The sequence below is a fragment of the Oppia nitens genome, unplaced genomic scaffold (assembly GCF_028296485.1).
Source record: "Oppia nitens isolate AA-2021 unplaced genomic scaffold, nextdenovo-longstitch-racon4-pilon3 scaffold5_pilon_pilon_pilon, whole genome shotgun sequence".
Lineage (NCBI taxonomy): Eukaryota > Metazoa > Arthropoda > Arachnida > Sarcoptiformes > Oppiidae > Oppia > Oppia nitens.
This window is the reverse complement of record NW_026533243.1, coordinates 2,965,052-2,986,751: the sequence shown is the minus strand read 5'-3', so window position 1 is coordinate 2,986,751 and position 21,700 is coordinate 2,965,052. Positions and strand designations below refer to the sequence as shown.

At 24.8% G+C, this 21,700-nt stretch overlaps 3 protein-coding genes across 3 annotated transcripts in view; 2 read left to right on the top strand and 1 right to left on the bottom strand.

The window, feature by feature from the left end:
• Window positions 1-12,752: 12,752 nt before the first annotated feature.
• Window positions 12,753-14,052, top strand: LOC128961261 (DENN domain-containing protein 10-like). Its single transcript, XM_054307478.1, has 2 exons — window positions 12,753-13,020; window positions 13,094-14,052. Exons 1-2 carry the CDS (start codon window positions 12,855-12,857, stop codon window positions 14,050-14,052), a joined length of 1,125 nt encoding a protein of 374 aa, XP_054163453.1. The 5' UTR covers window positions 12,753-12,854.
• Window positions 14,053-14,224: 172 nt separating this feature from the next.
• On the top strand, window positions 14,225-14,976 carry LOC128961273 (dCTP pyrophosphatase 1-like). Its single transcript, XM_054307490.1, has one exon. The coding sequence runs from the start codon at window positions 14,365-14,367 to the stop codon at window positions 14,860-14,862; it is 498 nt and encodes a 165-aa protein (XP_054163465.1). The 5' UTR covers window positions 14,225-14,364; the 3' UTR covers window positions 14,863-14,976.
• Window positions 14,977-16,119: 1,143 nt separating this feature from the next.
• LOC128961260 (trichohyalin-like) overlaps window positions 16,120-21,700 on the bottom strand; it is a 28,771-nt gene continuing 23,190 nt past the window's right edge. The window contains exons 8-13 of the mRNA XM_054307477.1: window positions 20,865-21,298; window positions 20,625-20,802; window positions 16,751-16,900; window positions 16,531-16,691; window positions 16,298-16,445; window positions 16,120-16,233 (exon numbers count right to left, since the gene is read on the bottom strand). Coding sequence (XP_054163452.1) covers window positions 16,120-16,233; window positions 16,298-16,445; window positions 16,531-16,691; window positions 16,751-16,900; window positions 20,625-20,802; window positions 20,865-21,298 — 1,185 coding nt within the window. The remainder of the gene's footprint in view (window positions 16,234-16,297; window positions 16,446-16,530; window positions 16,692-16,750; window positions 16,901-20,624; window positions 20,803-20,864; window positions 21,299-21,700) is intronic.

Genomic DNA, 21,700 nt, shown 5'->3' with positions numbered 1-21,700 from the left:
ACTCATACAGTAATATATACTATACTATATAATATAAAAATTGAGAGTCCAATGGCTACACATATCAATATCATGTGCAATATATTGGTAGTGGAGGACAGTCTATATTAAAGAATATGAGAGTACCACTCCCTAAGCTTTGAGTTTTGAAAAGTGTTCAAATGTAGTAAATGTGCTAGGGGCAAAATGCAAATATAATACAAAACTAGTACCGACACTATGCATGAGCACTGGCAGAGTGAACGGCTCAACCATTATTACTTTGCCAATGCCTATGACGACAGTGACGGCATTAGGCTCTCAAAGCTGATGGCAAACCATACCAACCATTTCTCTAATAAGTAATGCTTTTTACAGATTATTTCAGAGACCAGTAAATATATATAACTTATATATATATAGCTATATTTTATAATAGTTTAGGATTTACTTATAAACAGAGTATAGCGTTATAACTCATAAGAGTATGGTTTATATGTGAGCTAAGAGAGAAATTTTAGACTCAAATTTTTGAATCACTGTTAGCTAACAATATATATATATATATATATAACTCTTCTATACTATTATTGCTAATAGTTTTTTACTGAAATACAATCTTTTCATTAAAAATAAAGTCAAATTTTTCATTTAGTTTAGAGTAGAAAAATAAAAAAGATTTTCTTTTATAATGAAAAAGTACTGAAATTAATAAGAGTGAGTGAGTGAGTGTGTGTGTGAGAGAGAGAGAGAGAGAGAGAGAGAGAGAGAGAGAGAGAGAGAGAGAGAGAGAGAGAGAGAGAGAGAGAGAGAGAGAGAGAGAGAGAGACGTGAATTGTATGAACAGGGAATCGTGAAATGAAATACTCTTTTCATTGGTTTTAAAATTATTGAAACTTTAATAATACACAGAATATAATATCAAATAAAACAAACGAAAATATATAAATAGAGAAAATAATTCACAATTTTTATTGATTTTTGGATTTGTTTTTGACTTAGACTTTGATAATGAAGCTCTCTTTTTKCTCTCTCTCTAAACATATAGTTATTGCAAGAAAGAGTATTAGAATGTAAAGGCATTTATAATATGATGTGATGTTTGGTCAGATGTGGAACCGTTGAATGTCTGAACATTATATTTCTCATTCAGTGTAAACTCAATGGCATTTTGGGTCCCTTTTGATAGCGAAATCAGCTTTTGTTTTGCCTTCAGTTGGTTCTGTGATTCACTCAATCACTGACTGGTCTCTCTCTCTCTCTCTCTCTCTCTCTCTCTCTCTCTCTCCAAGAGTGGCTCAACCATTGGGGGCTTACGAAGCAATGGTTTAACATTCCGTCTTAAAAGTGCAGTCAAGCAAACAACAAATGCACAAAACTCTCCTTACAATAGACTGCTCTACACTACTKTACACATCATAGTTATGCACTGTTGTGTGCCATACACTGCACAACAGGCAGTGTTGACTACATACTAGCGCTATGTTAGAGTTAGTGCAAAACTTTAAACATTTTGATCTCAAAACAGCTCCACTATGTGTACAATATTCACTTGACTATCGTGTCTATAGCTTAGAGAACCATTGGATGCCATAGACAGGCACCGGGAGTCAAACATATACTGTTTAAACATTATAAGACACTACAGTCAAACTCTAGTTGAAAACAATGACTGTAGAAAACAGTTTATATGTTTTTCATTTAATTTATATATACATCTAAACTATTATAGACCCCCATATAAGTTGACTTAAGTCCATAAAAATACAATTTTTAATGCGACAAAACCCAACCCGATTGCCCAACCCGTCCGTCTGTTTACTTGTTATTTACACCATATATATACATATACTATATATAATGTATATATAAATTTATATACGGGTCAAATCTAATTACTTTTATAATATTTGTGCGTATATTTTATGTGCTATGAATATAAAACTAATAAAAAACTGATAACTGATATTCAATTTAAATAATTACATTTTTTCGTTTATGAAATAAATTTTGTAAAATATTTTTTATTCAATTTTTTTTTAATTTATCGTAATAGCCGTATAAAATAGACAAGGTCAATTTGATATATTTAAGTGCATTGAGTTTATATTGTTTAAGTAAAAACTTAATATCATCTTTAAAACAATAAAACGATAGAAAAAAATCAATAATATGATAAAAATTGTCATGATCAAATATCCAATATCCAAGTGTCACACTATTATTATTTGCCATTACTTTGAAACATCATAAACAGTATAATCAATATCTTAATGAATTTTAGCTAAAAAATAACTAAACTCTCAAATTGTTTTAATAGTTAAAACAAAAATAATTTAAAATATTTAATTATGTTAATTATATCAATTTTCATTATTCAATATTAGTAATAATAATTTATTATATTTCAACTAATACAGTATGAACTCAGTAAATATATTGATAAAATTAAATTAAATAAACAAAAAGTTGAGATAAACTAACAACTAAGCTATAGATCAATAGACATATAAGTTATATATTTTATTTTCAAAATAGACAATCAATGTCTATCTCACTGGCAATAAGTGAAATTATATTACAAACAATACTACTAGTAATGTACAGTCAAAAGCAAAGTACTTAATAATAGTTTAGTTCTTAAATATGGGTTTTAGTAGTGAAATGATGGCATAAATAACTGAGTGAAGTAAGAAAAATGGTTTTTATTTTGTTGATTATATATATTTTAAAACATTTTTTGGCACTATTTTTATTTACAAGAAATATATAGCATTTAAAAATAAGATCCACTTATTTGTGTGCTTTTCTCTGTTGCTCTTCCAATGACTTATAGATTTTGGTGCAGAAAAATGACTCGCAGTGGTCATCATCAGTGAAGACCAATGAATCAAACGACTGTTCAATAGATTTATAGCATTGAGAACTAAAAAAAGGAAAGTTTAAAATTGTGATAACTTTACGATAACTTATACAGTAATTGGGTTTTTTTGCTCATCTCATAATATCCAATACAGGCTTTCCTTAACAAAAATGTTATTCACTTTCCTATAAAACTAAGACAGAGAAATCACTGGCACTGAATAATGACCCGTTCCCTGACTACAGTTTTATCTCATTATAGTTTCAAAAATAATAATTGCTTCAAAAAATGTTTTGTCGACTGTTTTTAAGTTTTATCCTCTTTATAATGGCTATCACTGGTAAACTGGGAAAGAGTCTCTCTCTCTCTCTCTCTCTCTCTCTCTCTCTCTCTCACACACACACACACACACACACACTCACAGACTCAGGTAAAAATATATGCTGTCACATATTATTATAATAGCCATATGAAAAACCTGGTGGACCTGCAGGTGCTTTTGGAGTGTCTACTCTTAGGACAGGCACTGATGCAACTAACTATGCAAAACACACCGGTGCTGTTTTAATGGATATATCTAAATATAAATTTTTATTTTATTTTTATGTTTTATAGTTTAAATATATAAACTAAAAAACTACATAGTATATATATATATATATATGTGTGTGTGTGTGTGTGTGTGTGTGTGTGTGTGTGTGTGTGTGTGTGTGTGTGTGTGTGTGTGAGATTTATATAAAAATAATAAATTAAAAACATATAATATTATATAAACTAAAACCAGTTGACTCATTGCCCGTTATTACAGTTGTCACTCGATATAATGGACAGGATTGTATAATATATACTCAATTATTAACTGTAATATAATATATACATCTATGGACATACAATTTCAATAATGATAAAACAACTATCAATGTTGAATGATGTCGACAACATTTACCATACATAGTCTACTGTATTGCCATTACAGAACAAAATTTAATTATTAATATTTTTGGTGACTTAATAACTGGAATATCATTGTAAATATACGAGTATTGATAATTAAATATCCATTTGGAGTAATACGGAAAACTATATAACTTTTTCAATAAAACTATAAATACACACAAAACTAAAGCAACTGTTATATACAGTATTGTATTTTCTATTCATTGAAAGCCTTCTTATATGAGTYTAAATACTGTAAATATAACGGCGCTCTACAGTACAGTACTATATATTTATTAAATAAAAACATTAAATAATAATTTAAAACAATTAGATCAAAATCATATATGTATTTTTTATACATGATATACAATAAACTAATGTTAAATACATATCATATAAGCAAGATATTTACTATAATTTGTTACTATAATTATAGTAAATACAATACATTCTTTAAAATTTAATAATTATATACTAATGCAAATACAGTATATTTACTCTAAAGCTTATATTTGTATATATATATACTGTAGAAATACAATATATGAATTTATTGGAAATGATTAATAAAATAATATATATTAAAAATGAATGATTTGATAGATGAATAAAATAATCAAAAGAGTGGATGAAAATGAAAAAAATAAATAAAATAGAAAACAAAGTAATTGTCATTAAATGATGTGATATATTGTCAATAGATTATATTATTAAAAATATTTTTAAGCATCTTTTTGTGTTATTAAAGAGTGATTTAATTAATATCAAGGATATAGTTAGTTAAATAATATTCTTTAAAAAAATTAGTTAACTTCAGTTATCAGTTGGCAATATTATAAAATTAGAAATTTATTTTTTTTGCAAATTATAATATGAATTTTGAAGACTAATTAATTTATATGATAATATTAAAAATTTAAGTGACAAATTTAATTTTCTGATATTTTAGAAATTAGCAAATTTAATATATTATAAATAGTAATACAAATTTTGAAGAAAAAATAACAATATWAATGTTTGTATCAATTACTAATTGATTTAAATATTTATTGTGTTATAGTAATTAATAATATWGCAAAATTATATCATAGTTTTATTTTTTTTTATAATACTTGATTCAATAACATACTAATGAAGTCTAAGAGTCAATACAGAAAAATTRTAAATCTTATTCATTCATCTGACTCTCTCTCTCTCTCTCTCTCTCTCTCTCTCTCTCTCTCTCTCTCTCTCAGTGTATAGTTGAGTGATTCATAGCACAGTTAGTCGGTTTGAGTATATATCATATATTTGGATGCATTGAGTTTGAGGTGAATTTCTTGCATCAAAGAAATGGTTGTGACAATAGGGAAGGGAAGGCAATGGCGCCTCTCCTTCTTGTGTCCCAATAATATAAAAGAAGAGCGACAGTGGGGACAGTGGGGTCGCACTCGGCGTACAATTGTTGTGTCGATCCGCTGAAACACTAAAGGATAGGCTCTGAGAGACTGAGAGAATAAAAATCCATTTCCTAGAAGTTTGGCATAAATCTTAAGAAAGATATAACTTATTTAATGCATTTCAATGTACTCTACAAACAAACAAATGCTAAACCATTGAGAGAAATGTCATAAAAATTGTGAACCAAAAAGACATTAAAGAATAAAAATATAAAAAGTTAAAGAATTTTCACTCAATTCATAGATTTAATAATAGTTGTATTGAAAAATTCATTATATTTTATACAATTTATATGTCATATGAATGGCATTTAACTAACAATGTTTGTCAACTTTTACTATTGACCATTGGTTATAATTTTTTGCAAATTAATTCTATAAACTATATTACTTTTAAATATATATATATAACTTTAAATAAGTTATTTAATTCATACTGTAATAATATATTTTTAAAAATAGTAAAGTATAAATGTTTGTCATAAAAATATATTTTGGAAAACATTTGCATTTGATTTAATTAAAAATTAACATAATTTTGGTGGGAATGTAAGCAAAATTAAAGATAATCTGAATAAGCATTTAATATAACTTCACTGTAAGCTATATCTATGTTTGGCAGTCATATCATATCTGTGTAGAGATTATGGAATAAATAGACACAAAGTCGGAGCTATTCTTTGTTTTGAGCGCTGTATGAGTTATACGTGTGTGTGTGTGTGTGTGTGTGTGTGTGTGTGTGTGTGTGTGTGTGTGTGTGTGTGTATTGTGTTAGTGAGTGAGTGTGTGTGTGTGTGTGTATTTGAGTTAGTGAGTGAGTGAGTGTGTGTGTGTGTGTGTGTGTGTGTGTGTGTGTGAGAGAGAGAGAGAGAGAGAGAGAGAGAGAGAGAGAGAGAGAGAGAGAGAGAGGAATTTGAACCTCTAATGCAAAGGCATATCTTGGTTTCAATGGTGAGTCTGTAATACATGTCGACTGGATATGAATTTGATCCCTTCTCTAGTATTGAGAGAATATATACCGGATCTTAGCTTAAAGCTGAAGAAGCAGCTCATGAGGAGAGAGAAAGCTAAGAGAGGTAGAGGTCAGGAGTCAATAGCAAACGCTGGGCTAACACTGCGGGCACTTTACCCCTGGGGTCTCCAAATCGGAAGTTCAAAGGAGAACCAAAATTCTCTAACTTTAAAATGAATTAAAATATAGTCTATTTATTGAATATATAAAAATACACTCTTCTTTAATAATAATCCCTTACTTAAGGGTTACCAATAATCTCTCTCTCTTCTCTCTCTCTCTYTTTCTCTCTCTCTCTCTCTCTCTCATTCATTCATTCATTCATTCACTCAAAATCAATAGCAGTGTTTTTGAACAAATTTTTAAAAAACGTCAAAATATTAAAAATTGAATCAATTTAGTTGTGATTCGTGAGAAAATTTACTTAATTTCTTTACTAATGACTAGAGACTGATAAAAATTAATGACTCTTTGAAAAAAGCAAAATAAAAATCCTATATAATTTTATGCATATAATTAATTCACATTTTTACAGAACATATACTGTATTCATATATCAACTACAGGTTTAAATCCTAAATATTGGATAAAAAGAGAGAAAGAGAGACACATTTGTCTCAAACCGATAAATATTATGCTTATACACGATATCTATTAAACAGTACATACATTACAGTAGATTGTATTTCCTGTGTTTCCTGTTTGTCATATTATTAAATATTATATTGTTTTACTCACTAAACCAAAATTATAACTATAATATAACATTGCATTTTGAATTTGAGACATTAAAAATAATATAATATGACTGTCATAAAACCACTATATATATTCTCAACGGGCTATCTCTATGTTTTTATATATGATATGCTTTTTGACTTTGACTTTTAATTTTGCTGTACTATTATATGTCTCATATGAATAGTTGATTGCAATAAATGGTATTATATTAATATAGAAAATGCATTTAAGTTATAGAATATTTAACTATTATGTATGAAATTTTTCTCATCGAAATTTATATATTGCAGACATTTTAGGTAATTTTTCTAACAATTTCTATACGAGACATGTTTTGTCCAAATTTATTGTTTATAATAGTCACACACTTTATAATAAGTTTCAAACAAAAATTTACAAAAAATTCTTAACTCATATTTAATATAATTATTATTTTAGAGGTAACCCATTGCTAGCATAATATACWTGAAATGTTAATATTTGTTATTATTGTCATATAGCCCGTCATAACAATAGTTAAAGTTTTATTTATAAATTATATAAATTCTAGTCTTTATATAAATAAATAATTAATTAATTATATAAATATAAAAGTTTATTATTTTCAATATTAAATATTGAATATATTTGATTTAATAACTTCAAATTTAAATTATATATTTAAGAAATATTTCATGTAAACCCTGATATATTAAATTTTATAAATCAATTGGACAATAAAAACAAACAATAATCGCTAAAAATAATCAAATATTTTTATGCAATAAACGTCTCATAACCAGAGTTTTAAAAATTACAGACAAACAATATATGCCAAACTTAGTAAATGCCTGCTCTGCCTCTGCCATGCTCTGGACATCTATTTTCAGGTGATGACACCTATTATTTTAATTTTATATTATTATATTAAAAACACTGTTTTATCATTATATTTGTTTGTTTGGTATCCATTTAATTATACGGTAATCTAATTGGAAATGTCTATTAATTATATATTTAATTAACACGGTAAAAACACTAAATTGCGTTATTTATATAAATACAGTTACTTTTTAACAATTAAAAATAGCAGGCAAATAAAATAGATGCCCAAAATGCCAGGCGTTTATGGCATCTATTTGGGCATTGCCAGGGCAGACATTTATTATTTTAATACCCTGCTCATAACTAATATCTTATAGTATATTATAGTATATATAATAGTCATACAGTGCACTGTAATATACCTCCCGTGATATATATATCGTAATATTCAATGACATTTGAAGCACAAGAAAAGTAGTGCCAAAAATGCAATATATATTTATTGTTTACTACAGTAGTGCCAAATAATGTATAACTTTATATTATTTTTTATTATTATTAGTATTAGTATATGCTGTATATACTGGACGTGGATACACATAATAATAGTTAAATATTATTATGATGTTTATACTGAGTTTATATTAATAATATATTACAGTTAGCTTTAAAATGGACTTATATATTARATTCMTATACATTTATGCTATATTAATAACGTTAATAATGCAAAATTTAATTGTTAATTTATAATTATTATAAAATTTATCGGTATATGATATGTCTAAAATCGTACCGCAAATATCTTTTGATATAAAAATAAATGAATTAAATATTTGATAAAACTGTAGTATAATAAATATAATTTATATATTTTAGCCATTTATCGTCAAAATGTTGCTCACAAACTAATCTAACATATCTATAGATTTTAATTATTTAGTATATTTTGATAAAAAGCTTTGTGTTTTTTTTGTTTCAAACATAACGCACAATATATATGTGAAGTTTTGTGAAAATTAATGGACAGTCAGTGCAAAGTCGAGCACTGAATTTAATTGCAAAACTTATGGTATATTCTGTAAGCATACAAATGATCATAATTTATGAGAAGGCATAACATAGGAATTGCTAATATAATGGCCAGTAATCCAGTCAACCCTTACAATACAYTTTACATGAGTCGGCAAATATTATAATAATGGCTAAACTTAAACAAATTCAGTTTATTTCTAACTAAAAAAGTGGACAATTACTTAATAATCAAAACAAATATTTAAATAAAATACAAAAAATTTATGACATATTGACAAATTTTAAAACAATAAATCACTTTAACCAMATCTAAATTAACAATTTTTGTATAAAGCAAATAATTTTTTACTATTAGTTTCATTGAACAAAATTTATAAATCATAGTTTACATAAATATTATATATATATATATATATATATATATATACCATGAAATGTAAAACAAGGGATATACTTAAGAAATTTATATTTAGCTCATAAATAATTATTTACTTTTCTTTTTAATTAATATTATTTTGCAAAATAGTGAAAAAATGAATTATTATTTTTTTAAGTAGTAAATTAATTATCAAAATAGTAAATTATTCATATAAATCATGCTTTAAATCATGTTATTTTGTTAATTAAATTTTTTTAATAAGACCTAACTATTTATGATTAAATTTTTCAATATTCCAGAAGTCATTTTACGTTTAAACAAAATATGTTTTACTAAAAAATTGAAAAAATAAACAATAAGTATATTGTATTAAATTTCATATATACTATGAATAATCTTAAATATAATATAATCAATGTGTTTGAGTATATGAGTTAAATTAGTTTTTAAAATTTATATAACGAAAGAAAGCAATAGATGATAATCGAGATAAGATACCAAAAGTTGAGACCAAAAGATATATAATTAAAATAAAATTTAAAATTCATAAAGTATTACAAAAAATACAGACTTATGTTTTTGAGGACACACTATATATATAGTATATATTATTTATACTGAYGTTTGGCTCACAAATAATGAAACGGTAGAAATATAACGACTGTATTGAGACATTTTCAACATATGCTGTATATATTCAGATAAAAAACTTGAATTCAATTCATTTTAATGGATACTAACAAAAAATTTTATAAATATTTTTGTCTGTAGTTTGAAATTATTTTTGACTATATCTTTAAATCATCAATTTTTGAAATAGAAAAAACATGAGAGAGAGAGAGAGAGAGAGAGAGAGAGAGAGAGAGAGAGAGAGAAAGAAAGAGAGAGATTTTCAGTAAAAATAGGAAGAATTTTTTGAGAACTTATTTATTAGTAAATATTTTGCGATCTCTAAACAATCTTTTGTAGAGTAAGTCTGAAATTCACATAAATATATATATATTTAAAAATTYCAAATATTTATTAACACAATATTGTTGACAAAAAAACTAAAAACAGAAAATAATCTTTTATTTTTTTGAAATAAAATATTATAATTAAAAGATATTAAATAAAAAATATTAGTTTTAAATTTTTATAACAAATATGATTTATACAGAAAATATCATAAAAATAAATTTTATTACTTGTATTATCAACTATTGAATATATTTAATTAAAAATAATTTTTAAAAATATATATTTCTTTATTATTTTTAATTAATTTTGTACATAAATTATAATATATTCAAAGTTGTATTTCATTTTATTAATATTCTATACCAATTTTACTGATGATTTCAATAATATTATTATAACATTTAAAATCATTTAAACAAATTTAAAACAGATTTTACAATTTTTTTTAAATTATTGTATTGTCTTTTAAATATATTATTAGTTTATAAATTGATGATTTAAAAATAATTTTTTAAATTGATAATAGCATTATCTATACGTGTGTTCCCATTAACGATCTCCTTTTGTATCAAACATGTGAATCTTTATATAATAAGTGTAAAAATGATATATATTTATAATATTCAAATTTTTTATAATTATTTATTAGCTATTGTCACAGATAACCTTATCTGTAATAATAAAATATAATGTATTATTTGTATAGGTTTTAGTATTATCTATTAATCTGAATTTATTTAAATAATAATAAATTGAAARAAATTTTATAGTTATATTAATTATTAATAAAAATACAGATAATCTGTTCCCTCTCTCTCTCTCTCTCTTTCTCTCTCCTGTCAATCGGATAATTATTAATGTTTTAAGTTTAATAATAAGTAAAAAAATTACTAAAATAAATAACTATTTAGATACATTTATTATTACAATAAATATTATTTAATTTACATTTTTAAAATTTAAATAATTATAAATTATTTATAGTAAAAATGACATTTGGTTTTTAAAAATTAATATCGTTTGAATAATTATTGAACTGAAAAATTGTATATAATGTAATATACAATATTATACGGTATACATTATTTTTAAAAGTAACTTATTATATAACAATAATTACTAAAAAATATTTTTAAATATATGCACTCAAAAATTCAATTAATAAATTGCGCTAAATATGTAAATTAAATAGATTTTTATATAAAACTTTAGATAAATTAAATTTAAAATTATATTATATAATTAATAAATAATAATTTTCAATCTATTTTTTTGCTACAATTATTTTTATGTTATAAAAGTAATAGATATTAATATCATAAGTACTGTATATTGGTATCAGGAAGTAATTCTCACATTTAGCAAAAATTTTTATTTTACAATTATCATTTTCTCAGTGCAATTAAAACTAAATAATAACAACAATAACAACAGTAAAACAAAATTGTAGACTCAAGTGAAACCTCATCTCYCTCTCTCTCTCTCTCTCTCTCTCTCTCTCTCTCTCTCTCTCTCTCTCTCTTTAAGTTAAAAATTACCTAAAATTAAAGGTTAGGACCAAAATTACTGTTTTAATAGTAAGAGAAACAGAAATTTTACTCATTTGAATAAAGTTTTTCTCTATTGAAATAATATAATATAATACGTGTTCAATGAGTTACTACAGGCTATGACATTATTATTGTTATTATATCAATATTTAAAATATACATTGCTTTTTAATGAGTAGTTAAAATATGTTTTATTTATAATATCTTTGAAAATGAAAATAATTTTATGCTATTCGTTAATATAATAACTAAACTTTTATATTAGTTTGCTTATATATTATATAAAATACTAGTAAAWTGTTGTCAATTTAGATKATAAATATTAATTTGTAGTTTTAATATTTATCTGAGATAATGGTATATATAGTTATAGAAAATCATTATTTACAATATATAAATATATATATTAGGTTTACTTTTATTACAAGTTTTTATAAGACATTTTATATCATTATTTAATAAATCTTTAATATATATATAAATTAATTAAATATTTGTAATTTTGATTATATTACAAATCATTTAAACAATATTGTTTTTATATCAATGGTATATAACTTACAATAATAAACATCAATAACTAAATTATTATACATAACAAATATTWAATAATAATTTAAAATTATTAATGAATTATCTTTAATAAATATAAAAATACTATATATTAATAAATATTAATAAAATTTATGAGCTTTCAAAAAAATATAAAAATTATAAAATGAAATGTAAACATAAAACAAGTTTTTATGTTTATTTTTATAACATTTAATACAAGAATACATAGTTATGTACCGGTAGTACTGTAATACAGTATACGGTATAATACCTGTAGTATAGAAGGTATAGAAGCGCTACCACTTTCCTCTGGTGGTCTCAACGTATATCATCAACCATTATATAGTCACTGATGTATTGCAAACAACAATAGGAATTATATTCATATTTTTATTATTCAATTCAATGCCAGAATAAACAGCAAACAAGGCATACAATTACTATAAAAAATATTAATATTATAAAAGCAATGAATGACTTATGAATTACCGGTTGACGCACTCATAGATTCATTTTATTTGACCACAAGAACCGTCATCACCGGTGTGTTTCTCCACTTCCGTGTGTATTATCAGTACAACTGATGAATCCATAAGGCATGACAACCCAAATGCAGGCAATAAAACAATTGTCATCTATTCATGTGTTTGTTAGTCAACTTAATAACATACTGTCCATGAAGTGGACGTATCCTTCATTGGGTCACACATTGCGTGCATATATTGAGAAGCGATTAAATGATCAATACTTTGACACAAATTTACGTAAATATTAATTACAATAATTGATTGATTGASTATTTTAATTAATTTCTATAATTTTTAAAATTATCAAAAGTTGTGACCAACCGATACTATTATCATCACTATAATAATCTATGGATTTATAGTCAAACCAGTGAATTATTACCATTGTCTTCAAAKGTATTACCAGATGTCAAACAGTTTTCAATTGTAATTATTGCAAAAGATTTTAATCCCGAGAAATATGAAGTATTGACCAAAATATTTATGAAAATCTATGAGAAAACGGGAGACATTCAGAAACTATTGTCCTATTATTTAACACTTTTGATAAACGACTCGTTTAGCATCAATGAAGAACATCTGAATMACTGTCAAAAATTCAATGTCCAAGACTATGATTGTCCGCAAGTGATCCACTCTAAGTCACCAATTAAGTCAATAATCAAAATGTTTGGTTTGGATGTCATACTCATCTATACGGCTTTAATACTCAAGCGTCGGGTAGCTGTATATCACCATAAATTGGATACATTATTACAATTTATTCGGGCGTTACCAGCGTTTATTTGGCACCGACCGGACATCTATCAGATATTGTATCCGTTTGTCGAACTGAGCTCTACGGATGAGATACAAGACCTACAATTRCATAATCACTATATCGCAGGTTTTATCGAGTCTGAGGCCCAGAACCGCATCGATTTGTACGATCTGTACGTCAAYTTAGCGGCCGTTGAGATCACTGTCAACCACTCGTGCAAAGAAGTGTTTGCAATGACAAAGTCACACAAAGAAATCGCCGTATTCTTGACCAGACAGGCGGACATCAATAATAATAATGATTTTCATGTCATCAAAGATATCTGTGATAAGAATCTGGAAATCATTAATAACTTGAAAATTATGGGCACTATTGACGAGACGTGTAACCAACACAATGGATCCAATAGTAGTTCTGTGGTTACATTGGAAGCGCTTCGTCAACGGAATCTCAATCCAAATCTGGAAAACTTTTTATGGAATTTAGCCGTCGCTGAGGATCTCAATTAAAAATTATTTATTAACACATTTTAGTTGTTATATTCATATTTGATAACCAAATGATTACTTAATTTATAATACTTTATAATATATTAGTAAATCTATTGTATATATCAATAGATATTAATATTAATAATAATTTTAATTAAATTGTTTGAATTGATTGTTGATTTGTGTCGTCATTGATGTTCGGCCCACAAGAGTGCACACACTTTACGCGCAAAACAATTGATTTCTTCATTTGATTKMTTCATTTGATTGATTCATATATTTAATTAAAAGACGACTTGAATTAAGTTAATCCAAGACATCACACACACAATGGACAAGACGTTGATTACTGCAATCGATGACAATACTATACGTGTAAATGGACAACACGTGGTGGTTGTGTCGGACGAYAAACATTCAGATGCAGTCAAAGACCGATCACCTGTTGAAGACTCGTTTACTTTCAGCAATAGTCCGACTCTTGAAGATGTCCGCCAATCACACGCCTCATTCATTGCTGAACGCAATTGGGAACAGTTTCACACACCGAGGAATGTCTTGTTGGCACTCGTGGCCGAAATGGGCGAACTATCGGAATGTTTTCAATGGAAGAATGAATGTCAGATTGGTCTCAAAGATTGGACACCGAAAGAGAAGATAGCGCTCGAAGAAGAGCTTAGCGATTGTCTCGTATATTTGGTCCGTTTGGCCGATAGGTGTCGCGTTGATTTGCCCGCAGCCGTCACCCGAAAGTTGGCTAAAAATGCGGCCAAATATCCGACGGAAAAAGTGTACGGAAGCTCAAAGAAATACACAGAATATCAGTGATTGTCGTCAAAGACTTTTTTGTATTKTTTTTAATTATTGTGTTCACAGAAGTCATTGATTTTTTGTGTAATAATATAATTATTATTAACCAAACATTTGGTTTGCAATTGACAAGTGATTTATCGATARTATTATATTATATTATTATTTTATAATTAAAAATATTCTTTAAAATAGTTTAAACATTTATTGACAATAAATATAATTTTGTGTTTTGTTTRATTGATTAAGATTTAACTTTATTGTAAAATATGTCGATTTGATATTGATTTTTGTATATCATATTATTCTTACCGACATATGCTTTATGTTTAATAAAATAAGTTATATTATAATTACCAGTAATATGTAATAATATATTATAATGATTTAATTRAAGTTAATTTCAATTTTAATAAGTATTTCACAATAACTAATAAATTGATGGCTAAATATTGATAAATATTACTTTTACCGGTAATATACGATTATTATATTWTTAGTTAGTGTTACTACAATATACTGTACTACACTAGTAATACACTATTACCGTTAAATCTTGTATTTTTCCCCATATTAAAATATGTATAATGCGAGTTTTGTACAARTATGAAAAATWGTTTTTACTTTGAATAATAATTTSCCACCCCTTGTATTTGGACCCCTTGTCTCTAATTGTTCCAAACCMTTTGAATATGTTATATATTTACCGATTTATAATATGTAAAAATACTGTTAATGTATAYAAATTTCATTTATTGTTAAACASTGTTATAATTAATTAATWACCGGTAATAGTTAACTAAATATACCTGTTTTAATATATACTGTTAATTATCGGTTTTACAGTTYMCTATTTCCCCAATTTTGCTTTTCCCTACAGACTCGTTTAATTAACCAGGGTGGTTAAAAAATGCGAGTTTTTTACAGTATGAAAACGTTTTTTCATATTTTTTTTATTTCCATATGKGGAAAACATRAATTTAYGGTAATAGTAAATATAATATAATAAATAAAAACAAAATTTATACATTACAGTATAACATTCTAATAWATTRTATATTATTTTTAACATTATAATATAAAATTATTATTATTATTATTAAGATTTAAAATTATTCTGAATGTSTWATTTTTATTTACAAATTAATAAYATTAAATTTAAGTAAAATAATTTTATTATATAAATTAATAYAAGTTTATTATACTAATACATTAATTAAAGTGATATGTTTAATAAAAAWTATGAGATTTATATGAAAATGATATTATTGGCACTTAAAGTGATATTTTATGTTTATTAAAAAATTTATGACTATTATTGTGTGATATCTTCTGAATGTCCGCTAAGATCTCTTTGGTATCRAATAAATGTTTGATACGATTTTCATTCTGTAATAGAAATATCAATTAAATCAAMTGAAATAAATACATATCATATCAATGGTTASAAAACCTCTTGTTTGAGTTGATCCATAAGAAATTTCTTTTGCGCTTTTATTCTGTCCACTTCTTTGGCATTTTCAGCATTTCTAAGGCCACACATTTCCAGTTGTCCTAAATGAGCGTCTTTTTCACTAATAGCTGACGAAAGACCTTCCAGTCTTGAAGTAAAACAATAATAATTAGTATAAYTAATATATATATATATATATATTGAGACAAATTGTATAAAATTAAAATCTTCACTTCATATCAAATATTTCGTTGAGRTGTTTGTTACGTTCAATCAATAATTTTTTAAACTTTGTTTCCAACCAATCCATATTGACTTTAAGTTGTGGACAGTTAGTACACGTGGCATTGGACACCTTATTCATGGCACGTATATCGGACATCAACTTTTCAATCTTGAATATTGAAAAACAATTAAAAAATATAAACCAATTGTTGTAAAACTTTGTCAAACCTGTTCCTCAGCCTTTCGGAGACAGTTTTCCTTATCTTTCATTTCAAACTCAGTTTCGGCGGTCATTCGGACACTCTCTCTAAGGGCTTCTTCGAGTTCTTCGATTCTTTCATTTAGGTATTCAATTTGTCTCAATTTTTTATTATCATTATTACTATTATAGTTATTAAACTTCTCAAACAAAATTATATAATTTATACAATTATAGTAAAATAAAACAACATAATAAACAAAATATACACATATAGTACAGTGATAATGARGTAACATAAAAATAGTCGTCAAATTTCCAAATAATCGATAATAGATAATTGTGTGCCAAATCATAGAAACAACAAAAAATAATAATAAATTATTAATTTAAATACCAAATAAAAATTTAATAATTGGAAAAATATATTARATTATATATATATATATAATWAAAAAATACCTTAATTATTTTGCTTGAAAGATCTTAATTATAATAAGTATAATAGTATTTTAAKATACACAAAATATTGTTAATTAAATAATAAATTAAACAAGAAATTTAAAATTTATCATTTATTTTAATTAATTAATTTGTTGTTATTCTTATTTTAGTTATTATTTTTAGTTGTTAAATAAGCTTTATTAGTCATATAGATTTTAATTTATTTATTTCAATTAATATATTTTTATAATTTAAAAATTATTAACTAATAAATATATATATAACTTATAAATCCCTGGTTTTCCAAGTGTGTATATATATACCGAAAGTGTGTATTCAACACAAACATTAATTATAACAAACTATTTTTCAATTTTAATATAAACAATAATCATAATAAATATGCGATCACATAATTGTAAAGATAGTTCAGAGCAAATATTATGCCAACAAATAATATTTTTTAATAAATTTAATAAATAAAACAAATAAACGTTTACTTGATATTAACTTTTCCTCAAAACTATTGCCAATTAGTACAGTATATTTATATAACGTGTATATTTATGTATATAACTTATAATTTTTATAATCATATGTTTAATATTCACAAATTTGTGTGTATATTGTATTCAAAAAACGACAATTTCATATACAAATTACAATTTCTCGATACATAAATTTTAATTTTTTTAAGCAATTATCAACAAAAAATTCTGTAATATATATATATTAAATATAAATAATCCATAATTTGTATATAAATAATAACAAACTTAGCAAATACTAAATAACAAATATTTCTGTATTTCAATATTCTTATATTGTGTTCATTGTATTACATATAATGTAATTTATTTTTTAAATACAAAACAAATAAAATTTTGTTTTATTTATTTAATTTTTTTGTATAATATGTATAATATTACAAACATGACATCATCGCACGTAAAACATTATTTGATTAGTAATTTATTTTTTAATAAAAAATGAGGAAAGTTTTGGTGTTTTATTGACAATATTATTATTGTTGTCGATGAATATGTTTAGTTTTTTTTWAATATGTAAGAGTTATTTAATGCAATTAATGATAAAAATGGCAGTTAGAAGAAGCTAGAGAAGAAACTCGAGGGACCGGAAGGCTATAGTTGTTTATATACATAATGTATGTGTATGTGTCGGGTCAGTCCGTTTGGTGACAGTAGATAACATGCAGACAGTTAGTTGACATTAGACATTGAATACAAGAAAAAGTTGTTTTATGTTTGTTGTAGTTGTTGTTATGTTATTTGATAATGAATTGAAGTTAAGATCGATGTTAAAGTTATGTAAATGTTAGTCAATGTTCRTATATTTCCAGTCAATTATTAGAGTAGTTATTATTATTAGTGATGTTTTAAAATGAAATAKAGATTAAGTAATGCGTTAACCAATAGAAAGGTAGGYAAAGGAAGAAAAATAAGAAATAGTTTATTAGTTTAAAAGAAACAAATTTATTATTACTATTARAGATATAGTAAAATAATATATATATATATAATATTATACAATAWATACAACACAACATACAGTATAAGTATATTAGAAAAAATATTATGCAAYTCAATTATCTGATTAAGTTAATAATATAATTATCAMAATAAAAACTAATTTAATTAATGAATAATTTAAATAAAATKTTATACAAATAAGTCTAATACAATWTAACACATTTAKAGWTAGAAAAAGTAACATATATTTTCTCATCCAAACCAAACATATTAATTAAAATAATTAATAATTCTAATGGAATTTATACTAATTTTTTAAACAGAATTATAACCTCTTAGTAAAACCAAAATTACAAAACCGTTTTCGGATCAGATTTTTAGGGTTAAACCGAACCRATAGGATCTGTAGTCCACTCCAMATAACACATCATTTTATGTGATTGTTGACTATTTTATGTGTATTATCCAGTATTACATAAACAGTTAAGCTTTAATACAGTATACTAAACACGTAAAATTCATTATATAATATATAGTATATATTATATACTGAAACGTTAGGATTGTCTTATTTAATGAATTGATCCGAAAAATCAAATTCATATCTATTCATATAAAGTATACAATAATTGGCTTCAGAGATATGATTTTGCTGACCCCTGATTACCCTATATATCGATTAATACTATTATATATTATTTATYCTTTGGTCTATTGATTTTAAGTAATGATATTTATCTGTTTATAAATTATTAATGTGTCGTACTTCAGGAATTGGATTAATGGTCAAAATWGCCAAAATTGCCAATTGTGACAAAATTACATTTTATTATTGATATATAAATTTATATTATATATAATTTACTTAARCATAGCACTGTCTAACATWCTGTTTTTAGCAATATAATATTATTATTAGATAATATTAAAAKATTAGATAATAGCTATTATTTTAGATAAAATTAAATATTTATAATTTTGTCTATTTTTACATTTACAATTTAGCGAATTAAATTATAATTTTATTTATTTGCTGAAAATTCTTAGTGTATWATTAATTAGTTTTAAATAATATATATAAAATAAATAATTCACTAATTAAACCAACCAATTATTTTTTATACAAAAATAAACAGTAGCAATTCATATATTTAAAGTTAGTAATTAAATAATTATTCAAATAAATATTCTAACAATAAATATGACACATAAATAAAGATTTAATATTAAATAATTATAAATTTTATATTAAGGAAATACGGATTATTTAATAAAATCATTTATAATAACTATTAGACTAACCATTGAATATAATCAGCAAAAAATACAGTGTATATAAATATGTATTCAAATTTATTATTATTACTAAATAAGGCTATTATTGCAAAGACAAACACTGTTTGAGTAGAAAATGCTTATATAATATATTTTGAAAAATGMATAATAAAAGTCATATAAATAATTTCTTTGTTGTTTTTAACACTGTTAGCTTACATAACGACATAACTAAGCTTTTATAGTATAGTCTTTATATAATATTTATCTGTTTTGTGTTTTCTTTTATGAGTATAAATATATAGTGTATTTGTCTTAAACGAGATAAATATTTAATGCTAAGTAAGACATGTATTTTGAGTTAAAATGCATTTAAGATAATGATATCTATATTTTGTAAGTAAACTTAAAAGCTATTAATGAAATGAAAAATTATTTTCAATTATCTAGAGATTCAAATAATTTTTTAAAATATAYGACAATTGCTTTAAATRAAAATTATAGCTTTATATCATATAATAGTTAAATAAAATAATATTAATATTAAATGCTTATATTTAGARTGCAAATCTCATATTAATTTTTAAAATAGCATTTGAATGTAAATGAAATTTATAAATATAACGGTACATTAAACTACCATAAAATATCTAAATTGATATTTAAATAAAATGATTAAATGATTAARATATACCTGTTGTTGTTGTTGCTGCTGCTGCTGYTGTTGTTGTCTCTGTTGTGGCCCCTGTTGTGTTGGACCGGGTGGTGCACCAGTCGCTGACGGGGGTCTGGCCTGAGGTCTGGCCTCCTCTAGCTGTTGGGCACTTTGAGTATTCCTTCGGGAACCACTACTTTGTGCAGCTCTAAGAGCGCTATTCATATAATAAAATATATAAAATAAGTTGTTTTATATTATAAAAAAAATGATAATCACTTTTGCATTTCTTGAATTTGCTTATTTAAGGCGAACTTCTCTTCCTCAGAGGTCGACATAATCTTCAACAGTCTCTCTAATTCTGATTGAATGCTATTAGACTCGTCTTTGGTTTTTTTCATGTCTTGCATTATCTTTTGCTTATCCTTTTCCAATGCCTCACACTTTTTGCGTAAGTCATTGACGAGCGCCTCATTACCGGCCGCCGCGGGCGCCGCACTCGACGCCTGTTTGAGTGCATTCATGAGCTGAACCTCCATTTGGTCGATGTCCTGCTGGCGCTTCTTCAGCAACTTCTCGGTCTCATCCAATGCTTTGGCTCTTTCATCCAATTGTTTGCGCAAAGTCTGCAATTCAGCGTTTTGTTGAGTCGTTTGCTGTGTTTGCTGTTGAATGCCTTTTGATAATTGCTGTTTGGCTGACTGTAAGTCATGCTATCATTTAAAACAACAATCAATATATTTGTCAAAAACATAGAAACATAGGTCAAAATATTCTGTGCAAAAATGTGTGATATAAAAGATATCAAATAATGTGTAAATAAAGTATCATATATTATAAAACACATTCAAAGGTCTTGTGGAAAATGTTGTAATAATAAAACAAATAAAATAAAACAAACAAAACATTGATTCGTTTAGTGACCAAAAYTACAATCAAACAATAATTATAAAAACAATATACTTACTTATTAATATAAATATTAAATTAATGTTTTTAAAACCATAACATAAATTTTAACATAAATCAACATAATATACARTTCAATTAATAAACATAATTAAAATAATCAAGGTATTTTGCTATAGTTTATAATAGGGAYCAATTATGACAAA